The sequence below is a fragment of the Rhincodon typus genome, chromosome 12, assembly GCF_021869965.1.
Source record: "Rhincodon typus isolate 14 chromosome 12, sRhiTyp1.1, whole genome shotgun sequence".
NCBI classification, from domain to species: domain Eukaryota; kingdom Metazoa; phylum Chordata; class Chondrichthyes; order Orectolobiformes; family Rhincodontidae; genus Rhincodon; species Rhincodon typus.
Window position 1 is genome coordinate 64,134,507 of NC_063343.1, and position 23,871 is coordinate 64,158,377.

General features: G+C 43.6%; 1 protein-coding gene across 1 annotated transcript in view; it reads right to left on the reverse strand.

The window, feature by feature from the left end:
• The window catches only part of LOC109916368 (calcium/calmodulin-dependent protein kinase type II subunit alpha-like), a 170,245-nt gene that overhangs the window by 30,320 nt on the left and 116,054 nt on the right, over positions 1–23,871 (reverse strand). Inside the window, exons 5-9 of the mRNA XM_048603488.1 lie at positions 12,113–12,215; positions 9,318–9,401; positions 4,733–4,827; positions 3,222–3,344; positions 280–363 (exon numbers count right to left, since the gene is read on the reverse strand). Of these exons, the coding sequence (XP_048459445.1) occupies positions 280–363; positions 3,222–3,344; positions 4,733–4,827; positions 9,318–9,401; positions 12,113–12,215 (489 nt within the window). The remainder of the gene's footprint in view (positions 1–279; positions 364–3,221; positions 3,345–4,732; positions 4,828–9,317; positions 9,402–12,112; positions 12,216–23,871) is intronic.

Consider the following 23,871-nt stretch of genomic DNA (forward strand, 5'->3'; position numbering starts at 1 on the left):
CTATGATGCTGCTTGGCCTGCTGTGTTCATCCAGCCCTGCACCTTGTTGTCTCGGATTCTCCAGCATCTGCAGTTCCTACTATCTCTGCCACAATACCTTTGTTGTAATATGGAGATCAGAACTATGCATGGACCAAACAAGGTTGAGTGAAGTTTAATACAGCCTCCACAGTTCATAGTTGCACTCCTCTAGAAATGAAGCCCAATATTATGGGAGCTCTGGACTGTCAGGTACTCAGTTCACTCAGTCGAGGGGATCGATTAATAAGATACATGTACCTTGAGCTTCCTTCTTGCATTGAACTTCTTCAAACAGTCGACTGTCTCTTGCCTGTGCATACAAGAGGCTACTGTAGCACGATGCTGAGGGGAAAAGAAAATAAATTATTATTTTAATAATGCAATAATGCAACGTTTCCTGAAGCATAAGCCTGAACTGCCCAATAAATGTGACAGGACAATGGTATCATTTCTGAAACAACACAGCTACTAAAGTCTAGCTGTTAGATGAATGGACAGCAAACTGGCTTTTCTTGCAAAAGGTTGTGGGTTCAAGCCAATTTCAGATACTGAGACCTGATTTTTTTTTCTTGACTGAGAGGTTTATTAGAATAGTTCAAGGTGTGAGGCAACTTCAGTTTTTTAGACAGATTGGAGAAGCTGGGGCTGTTCTCCTCAGAGGAGGAGATTTAACCGAGATGTTCAGAGTCTGGGCAGAGTTGACAGGGAGAAATAAATGCCACTGGCATAAAGGTCAAGAATCAGATGCTACAGAGGCAAAAGAAACAATAGGAATCAATGGCAACATGAGGAAAAATATTGGTTTAAAATTGTTTAGGATGAGGGAGGCACCTTCAGTGTATGGTGGAGGGAGATTCACTCGAGTGGGTAGGATGAGGGAGGCACTGATTGAGTGTGATGGAGGAAGATTTGATTATAGCATTCTTAAAAGAGGTGAAGAGAAACATTTGAATGGGAAAGAGTGGGGGACTGGGGTTCGCTGAGTTGCTCTTATAGACAGGATAGACAGAATGGCTTTCTCTGCTGTTAACTATGTCGTTACTTGAAGATGTCCTGAGGCTAGGAAACGGGATTGGGAAATACAACCTTTTGTTTCTCTCCCTACACCTCGAGTGAATGTTGGAATTTCTAGGGCACTACTTGGCCGGGGTTGGGGGTGTGTTGTGAAGAGGTATATTTTTCAGGCAACTGTCTGTGTGGAGTTTGCACATTCTGCCCATGTCTTTGTGGGTTTTGCTGGGTGCCACAGTTTCCTCTCTCAGTCCAAAGATGTGCAGGTTAGGTGGATAGGCCATGCTCAATTGCTCTGTAGTGTACAGGGGTGTGCAAGCTAGGTGGGCTAGCTGTGGAAAATGCAGGATTATAGGGATAGTGTAGGGGGATGGGTCTGTGTGGAATGGTCTTCGGACGGTTGATGTGGACTCGATGGGCTGAATGGCCTGCTGCCACACTGCAGCATTCTTGAACTATGAAAGAGGCCTGCTACAAACGAGCTAATCACACAACGACATTCATTTATGTCACATTTTCAACACGGTAAAACATCCTGAGGCGTGTTACAGAAGTGATTTTGAAAGAAAATATGAAATTGAGCCACATTGGGAGACATTAGTTTACATGATCAACAGCTTGGTCTAAGAGGTAGGTTTTAAACAGTGTTTTCAAGGATGAGAGGAGGATTAGAGGTTCCTGGGGTGATTTCCAGAGCTCATAGCCTAGACCCTTAAAGCCAACAGTGGAGCAATGAGAACAGGGTATGGGTAAAAGGTTAGAACTGGAGGAGTGCAAAATTCTCAGAGTGTTTGTGGGGTTACAGGGGGCAGAGAGAGATGAGACTGCAAGAGATTTGAGGATTTAAAATTGAGGTATTGCTGGGCTGGAAAACAATGTAGCTTAATGGGCACAGCAGGTGCTGGGTGGATGGGACTTAGTGACAGCACTAAGGGATGCATTGTAATAGATGCAGCTGGATAAGGTTATATGAAAATAGGCCTGTGTGATATTTCGTACTGGGGCTGGCTGTTGAATCAGATCAAGGACATGGTCTCAAACCTGCCTGTCTCTGCATCAAACAGAGAGACTCAACAAAACCAAGGCATTTCTTCATTAGTCATTAGACTGGGAATGCGTAAAATAAAATTAAATCGCTCGGTTATACAGAACTTAAATGTGCTTAAAAGAGGGGCATGTTATTGAAGCTTTTTGTCTTTCACTCATCAGGACAAATGCAAGAATACCAAATTTCAAATGATCACAATAATTTACACTACTCGAGAGAAGGGTGTTGATTGGTTGGACCATCAACTCTGATTGGCTAAGGTGTTTCTATGGAGAAAGCAACGATGAGCTCCCTGAACTTGTCTGCTGCTGGGAAATGGCCAATCAGAAATCACAAGTTATAAATTATACATTTATAAAAAGACAAGGCAGTTGTGGCAGACAACAATATTCAGTCAACCTTCCAGGATAGAAGTCCCAAGCTCTACTCACTTGTTTAGTCCCTTCCTGAATCCCATCTCTGTTGTGGTATTAGGTCAGGAGCAGATGTAAGTCATTCAGCCCATTAAGTCTATGCTGCTATTCAATGAGATAATGTCTAAAATGATAATCCTCAACTCCACTTTCCTGCCTTTTCCCCAATAACCCCTGATGCTCTTACTGATTAAAACTCTGTCTCAACCTTGAATATAGCCAATGACCCAGTTCAATAGCTCTCAGTGGTAACGAATTCCTTAGATCCACAATATTTTGCAAGAAGAAATTCCTCCTCATCTCTGTTTTAAATGGGTGATCTTTTAGTCTGAGAGATATGCCCTCTAGTCCTGAGCTCTGCCAAGAAACAACCTTTTCACAGCTACCCTGTTAAATCCCCTAGGAATCTGATATATTCTAACGAGGTCGTCCCTCAGTCTTCTAAATTCCAGTGAGTACAGGCCCAATCTATTCAGTCGCTCCTTGTAGGACAATCATTCCACACTTGCTATCAGCATGGTCAACCTTCTCTGGACTGCCTCCAATGCCAGTGTATCTCTCCTTAGATAAGAGGCCCAAAACTGTTCACTGTATTCCAGCTGTGGTCTGACCAGTCTGTTTAATCTTCCCATAGCCACATATACTCTATTCTGTCATGGCCTTTACCCACCCATTCCATGTCCTTGCCAATGGGGCTATGCCACACCATTGAACAGCTGTAGACGTACCGAGATCCAAGGGTGTTTGAGGGCCTCTCCGGCAGTGATGCGTTTCGCCGGGTTGATTGTCAGCATTTTGTTGATGAGGTCTTTCGCTTCGGGTGTCACGGTGTCCCACTCTGGAGACGGGAACTACCGAGAGAAAGGGGACGTGTTAGGAAACCAAGGAATGACTGTACAGCAGACATGTTTTATTCTGAGGACCCAGTGACGAGCCATAACTAAGACTGGGGTTTAAGAAGGAGATGGATCAATAAAATAGTTAAAGCCATGGCAGGATTCAAATCTGGGTCCCCAGAACATTATCTAGGTCTCTGGATTAACAATCCAGTGGTAATACTGCTCGGCCATCACATCCCCCCCTTATAATGGGACATGGTGGCACAATGGCAGTATCATTGAGTGAGTTGTCTACATACCCGGTTAATACTTTGGGAGGCATGGGTTCAAATGTCACCACAGCAGCTCATGGAATTTAAATTCAGTGAATAAATCCGGATTTGAAAGCCTGTCATCAATGACAATAGCCATAGAAGAACCATTGATTGCTGTAATAACCCATCTGATTCGCTGATGTGCTTTAGGGAAGGAAATCTGCTATTCTTATCCTGTCTGGTGTATATGTGACTCCAGCCCCAGAGCAATGGTGGTTGACCCTTAACTGAACTAGTCTGTAAACAATGCCCATGTCCCAGAAAGGAATTTTTTAAAAACTTCCACCTAAAACAATGCAGTTATTTAAAATCTCCAATACAGATAGTTTATAAACCATTGAAGAAGTTCCACCATTCATTTTGATAAACAAAAAGTCTGTCTCATTTTACAATCTCCACTCCAATAACTCAACTTGGTCAGTGATGGATGGTCCTCAGAGAGGGATCTGTTGACTTGACACACACGCAACTTAAGGACATGAATATTTGTGTTGAAATGGGGGGGCACAATGGAATTTTACCAGCTGCGCTTGGAGCTGAAGATAAATTGAGGTCAGATAAGTGTGCAATTGAACTTGCTGTCCCGATGGACTTATCGCTCCAGCTCCCATCAACGTTCTAGTTCAGCTGGCTCGCTCACCCTGACCTGGAGTAGTGCAGTTCCCCACTTCTCTGGAGACTACAACTGGACAGGGTGGGAGTGTTAGTGAGCTCTTGTACTCTTGGCAGAACCCCCTTAGCAAGAAAGGTAGGTGTTGGGCTAAAGGCCTCGTTGGTAGGCAATGTTTGGAATTAGACTAATGACTTGTTCAAGTAAAAAATATCTTTTATCAAAGAATGAAGACAGGACATACGAACAAGTTTAGGCATTGACTGTCAAAGACCTTACTGCATTCGATGTTCTAACTAACTAATGAATTAATTGACAATCTAAGTTCATGTGGATTGGATTAAGTAACTGGTTGTCCTGCTTTAGTGGGGGATCACCCACGTGTCTCTGACATAACAAGGAGATCCCAACACTTCCTCACTCCCTTCATCTGATAGACCAATAAACATGTCACAAGCTTTGATGCTGATACTTACATCATAAGCCCCAGCTTTGATTTGTTGGTATAGTCTGTGTTGGTCTTCATCCCAGAAAGGTGGGTAACCAACCAGCAGAATGTACAAAATGACACCTGGTGAAGATAAGACATGTGCAAAATGAATAGAGCTCAGTATATTATCCTGCCATCATAGCACTGTTCTGATTCAATCTTGTAACAGTCATATCTGAGTCTAGAAGTGAATGGGATATTAGTTCAACCTCCTTCATTGAAACGATAAGCAGTGGGAAGTCCCACAGGCAGCATATGTATCTGGATACTCATATCACATAATAGTTAGGCTCTCTTAAACAACAATCTATATTTATAAAATGTTTTTTCAGTAGGAAAACAACCTAATCGCTCAAACTTTGACATCAAGCCATAAAATAAGCTATTAAGATCAATCTCATGCCTGGACAGTGTAGGCTGTCCTGCCATTGTAGAAAATAAAAACACAAGTAGGCAATTCAGCCCTCCCCTGAGCCTGTCTTGCTATTCAGTTAGACCATGGCTGATCTGTATCTCCATTCTCTCTACCCACTTTTGCTCCATATTCTTCACCAAGGGGAGATCTTGGTGTCGTGGTAATATCACTGCGCTAATAATCCAGAGATTTAAGGTAATTTCCTGGGAACACAGGTTTATTCAAATCCCACACCAGCAGCTGGGGGAATTTAAATTCAATTAATCAATCTGGGATTATTCAGCTAGTCTCATTAGTGATGACGATGGAAACATCACTGATTGTTATTAAAAACCTAATGCTTATCCCCATTAGGAAATGGATGGTACAGTGGCTCAGTGGTTAGCGCTGCTACCTCACAACACCAAAGACCTGGGTCCAATTCCACCCTCAGGCAACTATTTGTGTAGAGTTTGCATGTTTTCCCCGTGTCTGTGTGGGTTTCCACCAGGTGCTCCAGTCTCTTCCCACAGTGAACAGTTGTGTAGGTTAGGTGGGTTGGCTATGCTAAATTGCCCGTAGTGTCCAGGGGTATGTAAATTAGGTGGATTAGGCATGGGAAATGTAGATTTACAGGGAAAGGGTGGGATGCCCTTTGGAGGTGGGTGTTGTTGACTTGTTGGGCCGAATGGCCTGTTTCCATACTAAGAGGGATTCTGTGATTTGCTATCCTTACCCAGACTGGCCTAGTGACTCCAGGCCAACAGCAATGTGGTTCACTCCCATCTGCCCTCTGGGCCATTAGGCATGGGCAATAAATACTGGCCTGGCCAGCAATACCCAAATCCTGAATTACAAAAAAATGATGGGGTTGGAGGGGACGACAAAGACAGGGAGGGGTGAGACTGTGAAGAGATTGCAAAATATGATATATGCTTTCCAACACAATGGGCTGAATGGGGTCCATCTGCATCATAAATGATTTATTTTCCTGTGTTTTAAAAGGAAAAATGTATTGAGTATTATATCACTTGGGCAGGAGGACAAAGCAGCTGGTAGCAAAACAGGAACTAATTTTGCATTGCATTAGATTTTCTGCCAATTTGTGATGCTCGGATGTGGATTTAAACTTCAAGCCAAGCCAGGCAAGATCAGTGCATTGAATCACCTCCCAGCACTTTGGGAGTACCCTCTGGCTGACTGAATGCGAGCTCTGCTGAGAGTCAGCTGAGGCATGACTGGCAGCTCCCATCACTCTGAGTTAGAAAATTGTAGATTCCCAATCCAGAGATTTGAGTAAAACAATGGATTGGTACACAGCCCTGTCAGATGGTTGTTACAGAGGGAACCCTGCGCTGTCAAAGGGGCAGCCCAGAGGGGCTGCACAGAGCACAGCAATGTCAGAGGGTCAGTGCTGAGGGAGTGCCGCACTGTCAGAGGGTCAGTACTGAGGGAGTGCCGCACTGTCAGAGGGTCAGTGCTGAGGAAGTGCCGCACTGTCAGAGGGTCAGTGCTGAGGGAGTGCCACACTGTCAGAGGGTCAGTGCTGAGGGAGCACCGCACTGTCAGAGGGTCAGTGCTGAGGGAGCGCCGCACTGTCAGAGGGTCAGTGCTGAGGGAGTGCCGCACTGTCGGAGGGTCAGTGCTGAGGGAGTGCCGCACTGTCAGAGGGGCAGTAGTGAGGGAGTGCTGCGCTGTCGGAGGGGCAGTAGTGAGGGAGTGCAGCAGTGGAGAGCTCAGCAAGGACTGAGAAAATACTGTAGCTTATGATGTTGTGGAGTATAGAGTAGAACAGCACAGAAGGAGGCCATTGTGCTTTCACTGGCTTTTTGACAGTTCAGTGCCACTGTCCTGCTTACTCTACAATTCTTTCCCACTTCGAAGAGCTATTGAATTCCCTCTTGACTTTCTTGTGTTTTGAGCATCGACTGAATTATTTGACCAACGTATCAAATCCAAAATCAGACTTTACTGTGATCCCAACATTGATGGTAATCTCTCTGCATGGAAGACCATCATGTCATTTCACCATCAGGAGATTCGCACGCTGCACTAAAACATCTCTCATTGTGGAAATTAATCTTTTCATGACTTCAACCAAAGCAACTAAATAATAATTATGGAATCTATTTCAACAATGCCAGATAATCTCACATTTAATTAATCACCAAACTCACAGGGAAGTGAGATTCCATGCTGTGGGAGTTTGGGCTTTCAGCATGTTCGGTTCAGGGAAGAACAGAGAGAGTGTGCATCCCATAGCCCAACCATACGAAGGTATTACTGAGTACAGTTCTGATATGTGATTGGGCAGAGGAGAGGAGGCTAGGAGCTCAGGAGTGAGAGGTCATAATGAGATAGCTAGTCTACTCTGTGGACTTATTTAATTTTTTCAGCAATTAGGGAATATCTATCCAAAAACCTGACCTCGGGAGATGGATTGTGTGGGTAGAATCTATGATAGGGTTGAGATGCTACCAGACCTGCTGAGTTTCACCAGCAATTTCTGTTTTTGCTTCAGATCTCCAGCATCCGCAGTTGTTTATTTCACTTGAGCGTTCATGGGCAATGGGAGGACAATTAAATGGATGGGGTGAGTCAATGTCAACAGGCTGTTGGGCAGCATGGTGTCTCAGTGGTTAGCACTATTGCCTCACAGTGTCAGGGACCTGGGTTCGATTCCAGCCTCGGGCTGACTGTCTGTGTGGAGTTTGCACATTCTCCCTGTATCTGTGTGGGTTTCCTCCCACAGTCCAAAGATGTGCAGGTTAAGTGGATTGACCGTGATAAAAATTGTCCAGGGGTGTGCAGGCTAGATGGATTAGCCATGGGAAATGCAGGGTTACAGGGACAGGGTAGGGGTCTGTGTGGGATGCTGTTTGGAGGGTCAGTGCAGATTGATAGGCTAAACGGCCTCTTTCTGCACTATTGGGGTTATATGGACTGTGTATGTTAATCTAGCTCCTTTTACAGTGAAAAATGTTTCAAGGAGCTTCATCTGAGGGGTATTGGTCAATCTTTGAGACTTAGCCACCTGGGTGAATATTAGGATAGGTGACTACAGCCCTGGTCAAAGAGATAGGTTTTAAATGAGTCTTTTAGGAAGGAGGGGCAAGTGGATATATGGACAGAGGATATTCCAGAGCTCACACAGCTGAAGGTCCTGCTCTCGGTTGTGTTGGATATGCAACAGGGCACAACTGTGGCATTGAAGAGGTCTTGTCAAGCTGGAGATTGCAGAGATAAGAAACAGCGAAGAGATAATGAGCAAGTCAGACCCTTTGGTGATGTTGGTTGAGAAATAAACATTGACAAGGACACCAGAGCATCTGAGTGCTACTACGAAATCACAGCTGTGTGATCTTCTACATTCATCTGTGAGGAAAGAAGGGACCTGTCTTATCTGAAAGCTGGCATTGCCAACAGTGCAGCTCCCCCTCAATATCGGCACTGGGAATGTCAGTCTGGGATAATTTGCTCAAATCGCAGGAGTTGCTTTTGAAACCTTCAGGGATAAGGGTGTTACCAAGGGAGGATGTTGGGGGTTGGTGGTCTAGAACCAGGGACACAGTTTCAGGAAGTGCATGGGGTAGACCATTTAGGACAGAGTGAGGAAAAATCACTTCACTCAAAAGTGAAGTGAAGCTGTAGAATTCTCTACCACAGAAAGCTGTGAAGTCAAGTCACTGAACATATTCAAGGAAGGAACAGATTCTGTTTTGATTTCAAAAACATCAGGGGAAATGGGAAGAAAGCATGAGATAGAGCATTAGCCATGATCATATTGAATGGTGGAGCAGGCTTGAAAGGGCGATTCCTGCTCCTGGTTTTAATGTTTACCCGGTGATCTACTTTTGAGGAGGGATCTAGCAGCAGTGTAGAAATTCACTCAATATGTAAACAAGCTTAAGGAACACTCAGCTTCGATCACCTCATGTCCCTTGAGGAACAGCTTGTCATTCGGGAAACTCCTAGTTCTACAATAATAAAGTTCTTGGTCTACACAAAAAGGGTGGTGAAATGATAAATATTTTTCTTCCTTTCACACAACAAGGAGTTGCTGTGAAAATATTTGCCAAGACTCTTCACTCCCAGTGTCATATGCTTAATTTAGCTCCATGACACCCACAAAGCTCGCACAATTTTACAACCCCTGAGGACGGCATCAGCTGCTTACCACAAGCCCACAGATCCACAGGTTTAGCATAGGGATCCTTCCTTAATACTTCAGGTGAGAGGTACCCAGGAGTTCCGGCAAAACCTGGAAATGAAAAAGAAGAGAATGAATGGACGAGTTATTGGGATCCTCAAGCAGATTAAATTAAACGTCAATAAAACATAAATACCCTGCAGTTCTGGCAGCCTCTGGGAGAGAATAACAGCATTAGCATTTCAAATTGAACACAACTGATCTTCCATTGTGAAGAAGAGTCATATCCATCTGAAAATATTAAACGTGCTTCTCTCCCCACAGAGCAGTCAAGCAATTCTATCAGAGTCTGTTTTTATTCCAGATTTCCAGCACTGGTAGTATTTACTTTTTTATTAAATTAAGCAATATTCATTACTACACTTTAATTCCTTTGGTCTTTCTCGAAATATCTGTTGCTGCTTTGGGAAGAAGTCCTGTTTGTGCTCGTGAATGGCATTGGCTAACAGTCTAGCAACTCCTTCATTTTAAAATTCTCGTCGTCGTTCTCAAATCCTTCCATGACCTCACCCCTCTGTATCACTACTGCTCCCTCCAAGTCTGCAGCCTCTGAGATATCGGTGCTCCTTGAATTCTGGCCTCTTGCTCACTCCCCCATTCCTCTATTTTAATTGTTATTGGCGGCTGTCTCTTCAGCTCTTTGGATCCTAAGCCCAGGAATTCCCTCCCTAAACATCTCCAGCTCTCTCTGTTTCCCTTTCTTTCAGATGGCTCTTTAAACTAACCTCTTTGGCCAAGCTTTTTCTCATCTGTACTAATATCTGCTTAGGTGGCTCGAGGTCAAACTCTCCATTAACCCTCCTGTAAAGGCTTTGAGATTTTATTCTCTATATTAAAGGCACTGTATGATTGTAAGTAGTTGTTAGCGAAATAAAATTATGATTTGAGCTCTATTAACAACATTGAGGCTTCTCTGGATCCAGAACACAGTTATATCAGATGCCCTTGCTAGTCTGTTTCTGTTGTGTGGTTATCACATAACTTGGTGTGATTAATTGCACAGCAATGTGCTATTTATCTTGGAACAAAAACTCATTGCAGAGAATTTGCAACACAAGCCATTCGGCCCAACTGGATTTTCTACTGTCTTTCTTTTGGAGTTCCTTAGAACCTATCTGTTCAATAGTGGGGCCACCAATCCAAATATCTCCTTCTCCTTATTCAGATTTTTTTCTGAAGAAGGGTCCCGACCTGAAACATCAACTTTCCTGCTCCTCTGATGCTGCCTGGCCTGCTGTGTTCCTCTAGCTCCACACTGTTGTCTCTGACTCCAGCATCAACAGTTCTTACTGACTGCAAACATCTCCTCACGCGGTTTCAAATTTCAATTGTTAGTGCTGCAGGGCATCATCTCAGGACATTTAATACATTAAAGGGGCTATATAGATGAAATGTGTTGTTGTAGAAGTGGAACTCAATTGCCAACCAACTTTTTAAAAAGCTGATTTTTTAACAAAAAAAAATTATCAGTGAAAGTGTCCATTCAGCTGTTGGTTTGCCATTAACACCCAACTTTTTATTTTTATTCTTTTATGGGAAGCAGGAGTAAGGCCATTTGGCCCGTTGAGCCTGCTCTGCTATTCAACTGGATTACGCCTCATCTCTTACCATGAGACCCATTTTCCTGCACTGTCCCCCTATCTCTTGATATTTTTATACTGAGTAATCTATCAGTCTCGGAAGATATTCAATGACTGAGCTTAAACTGCCCTCTGATGTACAGAATTCCCACCCTCTGAGTAAAGAAATAACTCCTCCTTCCCCTTATTCAGAGACTGTGGGCACTGGGCTTTAAACATTCGCCCCGCTACCAGAAGCATGTCTGTATCTACCCTGTTACTCTTCTAGACTCGAGGGAATACAGGCTCAGTCTCCTTAATCTCTCAACATCACACACATGAAAGGTAGCTACCAAATGCTGTCTGTTGCCTGACGAATTGTACTCCAAAAGGAGATTACAGCTTTAGTATTGTCCAGAAATCAATGTTTTTAAAAAAATCAATCTACCTTTATAAATACTGATCAACAAAGGAATCTTTTAGGTAAATGACACTGCTAAACATGGAGAATTTATATCTTGCTGTGCTGCTGGTGGATGTGGATTAACAAAGGCACATGAGAACTTGGATCTGTCCACTGTATATGCGACTAAGACGAATTGATGCATTTAAAGTGAAGTCAGAGGGAGAGAGGATTGTGTTGGTGGGATGAGATGGAAGCAAAGTGGGGAGAAAAGGTTTAAGGGGCTTGGGACAGTGCAGGAAAATGACGTTGAGGTAGGAGATCAGCCATGATCATATTGAATGGCATTGCGGGTTTGAGGGGCCGAATGGCCTACTCTTGCTCCTGTTCCCAAGTTTCTACTGTGCCAAGGGGAGTCATACATTAGCACAATCCAACCCAGACCAGTGGAATAATAAACTCGAGAAATGTCTCCTCACTTTAGCTTGAAGGTGTAATGCTGACATGGTCCTACTGGGCTGAATGGTTTGTGTTGTATAGAACGTACTCCATTTTTGATAGGCATTAAGGCTAAAGAGTTGCAGAGGTTTGCAGGGACCTGAGTAACTTCACAGTTGAAGCAAATCCTATTCCACCTGTACCTCCCCCAGTGGCAGCGAAAACATCTCCATTGACCCATGGCCCTGGAAATTGGCCGGCTTCACAAGGGCTGGATTACCAGGCGTCTCTAGCAAAGGGGGAAATTTGATTTGCTCCCATCATGGATAATATGGGGCATTCCTTTGACTTTGACCACTCACCAAACCAGGCCTGTTGGTCCCCTTCAACTTCTATAGCCAAACCAAAATCCGCAAGTTTCACAGCAGCTCCTTTAGACTTGGATGCGAGCAGCAGGTTTTCAGGCTGAGGTCAGGGAACAGAGAGACAAGACTGACAATTAAACATGGAAAGAGCAAGGGAGAGACTTAATTCATGAATCGTAGAATGCCTACAGTGTGGAAGCAGGTCATTCATCTCATTGAGTCCACACTGAACCTCTGAAGAGCATCCCACCCAGATCCAACCTCCCCAACCCTGTAACCCTGCATTTCCCATTGTTAACCCACCTAGTCTGCACATCTTTGGGCTGTGGGAGGAAATTAGGGCACCAAGAGGAAACCAATGCAGACACGGGGAGAAAGTGCAAACTCCACCCAGACACTCACCCAAGGGTAGAATTGAGTTGGGGTCCATGGTGCTGTAAGGTAGCAGTGTTAACCACTGAGCCACTGTGCTGCCTTAAACCTTTTATCCACTCACACTCCAGGTTCGCTCAATTCAACTTGCGACAATGAATGCTTGTTCCCCGAAACTAATCATTGTAAATGCCAACTCCTCCAGACTTGATTACATTCCCTCTTAATTTTTTCCTCATTATCTTACTCTCACAAATGTTGAAACATCAGTTGTTTGATGTAGATCATGTTGTGTTTAAACCCCACTCTGGAGTCTCGAAGCCCAGGATCCAGGTTGAAGGGTCTAGGCCCGAAACGTCAGCCTTCCTGCTCCTCTGATGCTGCTTGGCCTGCTGTGTTCATCCAGCTCTACACCTTGTTATCTCTGACACTCCCTTCCTGTTTAGCTGGAGTGCCGCACAGTCAGGGTACTGTCCTGCTATCCCGAGACCTCACCTCCCCTCACAGATAGGCATAAAAAGAATCCCATGGCATGGTCATTTATTCCATTGCTGTTTGTGAGAGCTTGCTTGGCAGAAATTGGCTGCCCCTTTTTTAAATTTTATTTTTTTCTTGGGACTTGGAGGTCATAGCAAGGCCATAAGACATAGAGGCAGAATTAGGCCATTTGGCCTATTGAGTCTGCTCCACCATCTCTCAAACCCGTTCTCCTGCCTTCTTATTGTAGCCCTTGATCCTCTTACTAATCAAGAATCTATCTACCTCTGCTTTAAATACACTCAATGACTTGGACTCTGTAACCCTCTGTGGCAATGAGATTCACAGGTTCATCACTCTCTGATGGAAGAAATTTCTCCTCATCTCAGTTCTAAAGGGGCATCTTTTCATTCTGAAGTGTCCCCATTGTGTCCTAGTCTCTCCTACTATTGGAAACATCTTCTCCACATCCACTCTATCGAGGCCTTTCACTATTCTGTCAGTTTCAATCATATTCCCCCCTTATCCTTCTAAACTCTATTGAGTACAGAGAGTCCTCAAATGCTCCTCATATGACAAGCCCTCCATCCCTGGGATCATTTTTGTAAACCTCCTCTGGATCCCCTCCAATGCCAGCAAATCCTTCCTTAGATACGGGCCCAAAAATGCTCACAATCTTCCAAATGCAGTCTGACCAGAGCATTATACAACCTCAGCCCTGCATTTGTTGCACCTCCTTAATTGTACTTGTGAAGGTAATGGTGAGCCACCTTCTCGAACACAATTGAATGGCTCGCTGGGCTATTTCAGAACGTGTTCAGTATCAATGCTGTTCTCTGGAATGGGAGCCCAGCCCTTTCCCTTATATTACAACAGTGATTACATTTCAAAAAGTACTCTATGGGCTGCACAGTGCTTTGGGACATCCTGAGCTCATAAATGGTGCTACAAAAATGCAAGCTTTTTTGTTTCTTTGCTCGTGCATTTTAACAGAACAGACCCGAATGTGATGACAACACTTGGCACAGGATCTAGACCCGGAATTCTGAACACTCAACACAACCTCCCTGGGGGAAACACAGATGTTTGCTTGAATTGCCTTGATATAATTGTCTTCCAAAGGAGCAAAAACAGTCAATTTCTAAGCTACAGAGTACAAAAAAAATTCACATACATAATCTGCTAAAAAAATCCTACTAGTATTTTATCAACTCTCAGTGTGTTTTATTTCCTTCAGAGCCATGTCCCTCTCGAGCTCTACAACACCCTTCAGTCCTACAACTCCAATTCTCTTGAGCACCCACTCCACCATCAGTGGCATGTCTTCAGTTGCTTGGGCCCTAAGTTCTAAACTTCTCTCCTTAAAACCTCTTCACCTCTCTCTGACTGAGCCTTTGGTCACCTGCCCTAATATCTCGTTTGAAGGCAAAACTGTCATTCAGTTTAAGCTCTAGCAAATGCCTTGGGATGTTTTGCCACCTGAAAGGTGCTGCATAAATGCAAGTGGTTGTCTGTGTTAACTGAGCAATTGGGGTGAAAAATACAGGAGGAGACATCAACAAATGGCAGGTGGCAGTGAAATTAACAAGTCTGTTGCTTAGCGCTTAAATTTCTAGTCTGTGGGCCTGTCACATTCTGCATTCTGTGCAAGCTCATCTACTGTAAATGCACACAGTGCAATCATCAGATTATCAGCGAAACAGGAGCAGACCATCTTTCACCAAGCTATTATTTGGAATTCAATTAACATCTCTGACACACGCTGGCTGCATAATCCTTCCTTCCTTCCTTAGAAACATACAAATTACTTTGCATTACTTTGCAGCTCTGCCCTTATCAACATGATACAAGGGCTGAAGAGTTTTGAACATTTCTCTGCAGTTGTCCATAATGATTACATCAAACCTGCTGCAATCCAGATACTGTTTAAAATAACTGCTTTAAAAGGCTAGATTAGTGCCACATGGAGCACAGCCAGAAGAGCAAGACATAGCTAAATCGAAGCTGACTGCTCTGAAAAAACTACACCTACGGCACATTGTGTCTCCTTTCAAATCATCTGTCAAAACCACACTAATCAGGAGAGCAGCTGCAGCCCATTCGGTCCCTCAAACCTGTTCTATCATTCCAATTGATCATCATCTGATCTGTATAAAGTAGAATCACAGTCCAAAGATGTGCAGGTTAGGGTGGATTGGCTATCCTAAATTGCCCATAGTGTCCAGGGATGTGCAGGCTGGGTGGGTTAACCATAGGAAATGTGTGGTAGCAGGGATAGGGTGTTGGGGGAGGGGGGGTGGTGGCATGTGGTCTGGGTGGGATGCTGTTTGGAGGGTTGGCGCAGACTCAATGGGCCGAATGGCCTCTTTCTGCACCATAAGCATTCTATGATTCTATGATTTCTAACTCCTAAAGCACAGAGCAAAGCCATTTGGTCCATTGAGCTAGTTCTGATTCTCTATAAGTGAAGCGCACTTCCCCACCCTTTCATAAGAACGTAAGAATTGAGAGCAGGAGTAGGCCATTCAGCCTGTTAATCTTGCTCCACCATTTAATACGATCATGGCTGATCTCATCTCGACCTCAACTCCACTTCTCTGCCCTTCAAACCTTTACTAATTTCCCTATAACTATGCACTTTTTTTCCTATCAAATAAATGCCTCAGTTGAACTCCACCACATTCTCAGGTAGCGTATTCTAATTTGTAACCACTTGCTGTGTTAAAAAAAAAAGATTTTTTCTCATGGTTTTTCTTTGCCAGTCACTGTAAATTAGTGTTCTGTGGCTCTCGATCCTCCACCCAATGGGAACAGTCTCTTTCTATCTACTCTAAGTGGGGTCCTCCTGGGTATTGTTGTATAAGCAATCCCTTCCACTGATCACTATGTTGTATGAGACTATCAGCATTCGTACTCACCATGAGGTGGGTCCACTGCCTTTTGTAGGGTAGGGATCTATAGGGTCTGGTCTGGTAGAGGTAAACCACATGCTAGTCTAATCAGAAGAGACAAATGCTCAGAAGAAGACGTAGTTTATTGCTTACAAAAACAGAAGTTGCTGGAAAAGCTCAGTGGATCTGGCAGCATCTGTGGAGAAAAAAATCAGAGTTAACGTTTTGGATCCGATGACCCTTCCTCAGAACATTAACTCTGATCTTTTTCTTCACAGATGCTGCCGGACTTGCTGAGCTTTTCCAGCAATTTCTGTTTATGTTCCTGATTTACAGCATCCACAGTTCTTTGAAAGGGTTGTTGCTTGATAGCAACAAATGCAAGTTACACTAGTGTGACAGATTTTGATACAGAGATGATAAGGAGGACATGGTGGTTAGGATTTACTCCTTCAGGATCCTAAGCTGTTCTCCCACCAATTCCATACAACATCATGTGGGTGGTGCTTAAGGCACTCCTCAGTATTTACACTTTCAGACCTTTACACATTTGTTCAAGAAATATGAAGGCCTCTCTCAAACCTCCTCTCAATGTTGACTCAAAGGAAAACAGTCCACACAATTTGAATCCCTCAACTCTGTCACTCCTCCCGAAAATCTTTTCTGCACTCTCTTTAAATCCTTCCTACAATGTTTCATTTTCCCTAAAATTAGACACAATACGCCAGCTGAGGGTGAACCACAGCTTTATAAATGTTCAGTATAACTTATTGCATTTGAATTCTTAATTATAAGGTGCAGGATTCCAAATACTTTACTCTCCAATTTCTCATCCTGCTCTGCCACCTTCAATGATCTGTGTTCATATACCCCAGGTCTTTCGTTCCTGAAAACCCTTTAGAAATGCACCCTCTATTTTCTATTGTCTATCTTTTCCTACCAGCAATTCCACACTTTTATGTTAAACTTCATCTGTCGCATGTCCACCTAATTCATGAATCCATTTCCTCTTGAAGTTTTATTACCGTCTAGCACAATAATTTCAAGTTTTGAATCATTTGCAAGTTTTGAAATTTATGCCTTACACATCAAGTTCAAAGCACTGACATGTACATGGTTGTTCTACAGGACTGGAGTATTGCTGAGAATACATTTTTCATCTTACACTCTTCAGGTCAATTCACAAGAAATTCTGCATAAAGGAAAAAATAACATTTACTCTGTATGAGAGGAGAATGCTGATTAGTTAGCAAATGGACTCTGATTGGTCGTGTTGCAATGGAAATATACCAATTAATGATGTCTGACAGTTAACTGCAAAGCTGATTGGTCAAGGCAGGGCCCTAAGAAATGAGCCAGAGATGTCTGGCACCTATTTTGTTTAGCTGAAACAGAAACAGTCTGTGGATTGATGTCTCTGTCTGCAATGAACAAAGCTAAGTGCAGTCATGTATGTAGCTTCCAATACCTGCAGTGCAACACGATTGTAAATTGGCTGCCAGTGTAATGTTTTGCACTCAGAATTATTTAGCAAGTGTTGTCCAATTATGGAATCATATCTGCCATTGGATATTGTTGCAAATTTTGCACGCACAAGTTGGTGGGTACAGCCAGTATCTTGTTTAGTATTTTGGTACCTTGGGATATAATGTTTGATATGATCCACCAGTTTTTAGAACATACAGCCTGCAGAGCTTGGCATCACATGGCATTGAAACTCATAGACTGCATGACCCATTTTTCAGAGGCAGAAAATCTTTTTGGATTGACATGAGCATAATGACTGGGGCAAATGCCACTAGTGTTGTTCTGTGATTGTAGCAGCGCAAAATAATTAGCTTCACCTATTGGTCAAATTGGGTCTTGGGAGTGATCAACTGCTCATTGTCTGATTTGCTGGCAGCTCTGGGAGACAGACCCACATCCCTTAAGGGAACAGGGGCCACCGAAGTCAGACCATGTGATGCTGGGTTGGAATTAGAGTAGGGCCCCAATCACCATCCATCACCCCTTCCAACACCCCGCCTTCACCAACACCCCTCACCATCCCTCTCACTCACACCCCCCAGAATCCAAAACACATGTACAAGAAGTGGAGGTGCCAGAGTTGAACTGGGATGGACATGGTCAGAAATCACATGATACCAGGTTGGACTGGTAGTCTGTGTAACTTCTGACCTTGTCCACCCCAGTCCAACATCGGCGCCTCTACATCACGGCTACCATCGTCACTACCAACTGCCAGCTCAAAATGGAGAGGATCTCCAAGCGGATCATGCATATTGACACAAACATCACATTTCTACAGGTTGGACTATAACCCAGTGTGGTGTGATTTCTGATCATGTACAAGAAGGGAGTTTTTTCTGCTTGCAGATGTACTTAAATCCTCAATCTTCTTCAAAGGTAAGACATACCCAATCAGGATGAGAAAGAACCTCCCCTTGCCCTCCAAACCACACTATTTACATTTTTAAAGTGTCTTTCACATAAATGAAACTTCGCCAGGAGCTAGACAGATGCATTATAAAATGATGTATGACACTGAGCCACACAAGGAGATGCTAGGGAAGGTGAGGGTGGCTTTAAACAGTATCTGCAAGGAGGGATGCCAGGTAGAGAGGCAAAAAGGTGGCCATGTGAGAGCATGAAGCCTATGCAAGTGAAGGCACAGACACCAACGGCATATTTGGGAATGTGCGAGAGACAGAGTTAGAGGATAGTAGTTATGTCAGAGCTTTGTAGGGCTGGAGGAGAGCACAGAGATAGGGAAGACAACAGCTCAGTGGTATTATGGCTGGACCCTGGATCTAGGTTTGAATCCTGCCATGGCAGATAAAATAATTGATTTAAAAAATAGGGAATTAAGAGTCGAGTGATGACCATGAATCAATTGTCAGGAAAAACCCATCTAGTTTACTAATGTCATTTAGGGAAGGAAACTGCCATTCTTACCAGGTCTGGCCTACATATGACTCCAGACCCATAGCAACGGCCCTCTGGGCAATTAGGAACGTGCAATAAATGCTGGCCTGGTCAGCCAATTGCACATCCAATGAATGAATGATTAAAGAAAGAGGTGAAGCCACGGGGATATCTGAAAGTGAGGGCAAGAATTTTAAAATATAAATTTTAATTTTAAATTATGTTCTCTTCTATATCAGGGAGGTGGAATTTAAGATGCTGCTTGGCCAGGGCCCATTTTGTACAAGGGCCTGGTGAAAAAGCAGATTAGCTCTAGGTAATAATGCTGATCTGAAGGGCTGGTGCAGGGATGATGGGTCGAATGGCATTCTTCTGTGCCACTGTTGTGATTATAGGTCAGTGAGAACAGAGGAGATAGAGGACTTCGTACGAGTTACAACACTGGAAGCAGATTTTGGATGACGTCAAGTTTATCGAGAGTGGAGCAATGGAAGAGCAGCTGGGAGTGTGTAGACTCGGATTGAGAGGCAATGACAGCATGGATGATGGCTCCAGCAGCAGATGAGCTGAAACAGGGAGAAGTCGGGTGCTGGAAAGAGCTGGTCTCGTGTGGTGATGGCACAAACAGGAGGTTAGAAATTCATCTCGGAAAAAATGTGACCCCATGTTTGCGAACAGACAGTTTAATCACATGCTGTTGTCGAGGGCAGAGCCAGAATCCAGAACAAGGGAATGGAGTTTCAAGCAGGGACTGAAAGCAGAGTTGTCGATATTTAATCGTAGAAAATGTTTTCTCATCCAGAAACCTCTGATAGCAAAGGAGTCGAGAGAGGAATTGGAGTGAGGTTGTGTTGGACATTGTGAAAATTGTCACTGCGCCTTACCTTCCGGAATATTGTGACCCTTCAAATTCTAACCTTTTCCAAATTCCCAAGTTTCAGTGCTCCATGATCAATGGAAATGCCTGTAATTGTCTGAGCCCTGTTTGTCTGGGTTTCCCTCCCTAAAGCCTTCTGCCTTTCTCTCCGCCTGCAACAGACTTCTTACAACCAGGTGAAGCAGTGATTTACCTGCACTTCACTCAATCTGGTTGACTGTGTTTGCTGCTCACATTGTGGTCTCCTCTACATTGGGGAATTGAAATGCAGACTGGTGGCTGCTTTGCAGAATGCCTACACTTGGTCTGTAAAAATGCCCCCGAGATTCCTGTTGCCTGTCGCTACAACACACCCTGATCCCAAGCCAGCATCTTTGTCTCGGGCCAGCTGCAGAGCTCCAGCAAGTCTCAATGCAACTTGGAAGAACAACACCTCAACTGTTGCTTGGGAAACTTAGGGCTTTCAAGACTCAACATTGAGTTTAATAATTTTACGGCATGAACACCTCTTTCCATGTTGATTACCCATCAGGTCCTGTCATAACTTGGGCTGCTTTCAGCACAACCAACCCATTTTCAACTACTCATAGCCCCTGTTATCACCTATGTCGCTTCTCTTCTGCCCTGGTCTATTAGAAACAATCCCTTTGTCTGTTTACCTTTCTTTCTCCCCCTCTGGGCTCCCTCTTCACTACCCACTCACTCTCCTACTTCATTCGCTTTCTGACCCCGTCATCAGCATAAATACCACCTATTCCGAGCTTCTATCACCTCTGAAGAAGGGTCACTGGACCTGAAACATTAACTCTGTTTTTTCCTCTCCACAGATACTGCCAGACCTGCTGAGTTTCTCCAGCAATTTCTGTTTTTGTTTGTTTCTTAGAATAGACCGCTTTGACCAAAACCGGTCTCAATACAGAAGAAAAATGCTGGGAATCCTCAGTAGGTCATTCCTAGGCTCTCCTACATGGATCTGCATTAAATATGGCTCGATAATCACTCCTGTGAAGTTCCATGGGGCAATTCAATGTGTTAAGAGTACCACATCAATGCAAGTTGTGATTGTTGTTAGTGTGAGAAAAATTATTTATGCAAGTCAAGGAAGGAATGATATTGAGGGATTGTAACTTTAAATCTGAGTACTGTTTTGTTTGTTCAGATTTAGTGTGGGAGTATGCAGATTAGATTAGAATGTCATATAGACAACCTCCCCCATAAAGAGCAGCTCGCCAAAGATCTGGAAGCTAATTAACCCAGAGCACAGAGTAAATGTGGGCTGGAAATTGAAAGTTTCCAGTGTATTTCCATATGAATTAACCATTAAAATTCCACTTCAGTTCGGGCTGCGAGTGGGAGGTGAACTCCCACTTCAAAAGGAAGAAACATGAGTACAGGAGGAGGCCATTCAGCCCCTTAAGGTTTTTTCCACCACTCTCTTAGATCGTGGCTGACCCGTCATTTAATTCCATCATCCTACTGTTGTTTAGTAATCCTTAATACCCCTTGCCCAGTGAAAATCTGACAACCGTTAGTTTGGAAAATGTGAAATTGAACCTCCAGCCTCAATAGGGCAGGGTATGTGGGGAAGCAATGGCCTAGTGGTACAATTGCTAGACTGTTCATCCAGAGACCCCAGTAATGTTCTGAGCACCAAGATTTGAATCCTATCATTGCAGATGGTGGAATTTTAATTCAATAAAAAAAACTCTGGAACTAAGATTCTAGTGATGACTGTGAATCCATTGTTGATTGTTGGAAAAACCCATCTGGGTTTCTAATGTCCTTTATGGAAGGAAAGTACCATCCTTATCTAGTCCAGCCTATTTGTGACTCATTGTTTCATAGAATCCCCACCGTGTGGAAGCAGGCCACTCAGCCCACCAAGTCCACACTGACCCTCCAAACAACATCCCACCCAGAACTATCCCTGTAACCCTGCATTTCCCACGGACACCTAAACTACACATCACTGAATACCATAGCTAATCCAGCTAACCTGCACATGTTTGGACTGTGGGAGGAAACTGGAGTATTTGACAAAAGCCTACACAGACATAGGGAAAATGTACAAACTCAACTAGGATAGTCAGCTGAGGTTGGAATTGAACCCAGATCCCTGGTGCTATGAAGCAGCAGTGCTAACCACTCAGCCACTGTGCCACCCTAGACCCCAGCCTCACAGTGATGTGGTTGACTTTTAACTACCCTCTGAGCATTTAAGGATGGGCAATAAATGCTCGCCTAGCTAGTGACGCCATATCTTGCGAATGGATAATAAAAAAAAACGTTGTCAAGAGTGAGAGGGACAGATTTCACATCTGCCCTGTGTGATCAGTAAAAAGGAGTAGGATGCATGACAGGCATGGGGTATGATGGAGGTTTGTGATGAGTGGGGAGGGAGAGTGGTGAAGGAAAGTGTCGTGTGTGTAAGAATGTGTGCTTCAGCAGATTTATAACTGGGACAATGTGATAGCTACTCCTGTAGGTTTTGTTTTGTGATACTTCTTAAGATCTTTGACTAAAGTCTTTGTTCATTTGTGAGTCAGCATTGAATTTTGCATCCTAGTCCTCCTGCACAGTGCCAGAGAGATTTGAAAACAAGGATGGGGATTTTAAAATCACAGTTTTACTTAATCCAGAACCAAGTCCTGGGGTTGAATGGTGAATGGGACATAATGAAAGTTAATAGATGGGCAGTAGAGTTTTGGATATGTGCAGCTAATGGAGAGTAGGCAATGAGAGACGGGTCAGCACTTCAAAACAGTTTTTCAATTAGTTCCACTCCCATGATTCATCCAATTCCCCTCTGAACGTTTCTATTTGCTGCCATCACCATCTTGAGAGCCCACTTTCTCAAAAAGTTCCCCTCATAAGAACATAAGAACTAGGAGCAGGAATAGGCCATTCAGCCCCTCAAGCCTGCTCTGCCATTTAACAGGATCACAGCTGATTTCATCTTAGCCACAACTCCACTTGCCTGCCTGATCCCTACAATCGTTCAACTTACTATTAATTAAAAATCTGTTTCCTCCTTAAATTATGTCCCAGTCTCCATCGCACTCTGGTATAGTAAATCCCACAGTTTGAGAGAAATAATTCTTTTTAAATTCATTCATGGGCCTCACTGGCTAGGACAGCATTTATTGCCAATCCCTAATTACCCAGGATCAATTAATTACATCACTGTATTACAATTACAATACTGTACATTTGGAATCACATTTTCTAAAGGGCATTAGTGAACCAGGTGGGTTTTACTGTCAACTGGCGATGGACTCATGGTCATCATTAGACTGAAAATTCTCAAATTTTTATTGAGTTTGTATTCCACCATCTGCCATGGAGCCTGAGTCCTCAAAACATTACCTGGTTTCTAGATTGATAGTCTAGTGATAATACCACCAGGCCATCATTTTTAAATGTCCTAGCCCTTATCCTAAAAAGGTAACCTCTTGTTATAGAGATAGTAAGAACTGCAGATGCTGGAGTCAGAGATAACACAGTGTGGAGTTGGAGGAACACAGCAGGTCAGGCAGCATCAGAGGAGCAGGAAAGTTGGTGCTTCAGGTCAGGACCCTTCTTCATTTTCTGAAGAAGGGTCCCAACCCGAAACGTCAGCTTTCCTGTTCCTCTGATGCTGCCTGACCTGCTGTGTTCCTCCAGCTCCACACTGTGTTACCTCTTGTTATAGATTGCCTCATATGAGGAAACATCCCCCTTGTATCTACTTTGTCAATCCCCTTTAGCATCTAATATATCTCAATTAGACAGAGTCATAGAGTCATAGATTCATACAGCATGGAAACAGACACTTTGGTCCAACCAATCCACGCTGACCATGTATCCAAACTAAACTATTTTCACCTGCCTGTTCCTGGCCCATTTCCCTCCAAACCTTTCTCAAACATGAAGTTATTCAAGGATCTTTTAAACTGTACCTTCATCCACCACTTCCTCTGGAAGTTCATTCCACACATGAACCACTCTCTGTAAACAAAAATTGCCCCCTTGTCCTTTTTAAATCTTTCTCTTCTCACCTTAAAAATATGCCCCCTAATTTTGAATGCCCCAACCTCGGGAAAAGACCTTTGCTATTCATCTCATCTATGCCCCTCATGATTTTATAAACCACTATAAGGTCACCCCTCAATCGCTTACACTCAAGAGAAAAAAAAAATCCCAGTCCGTATCCTCTCATTCTTCTAAACTCGAGC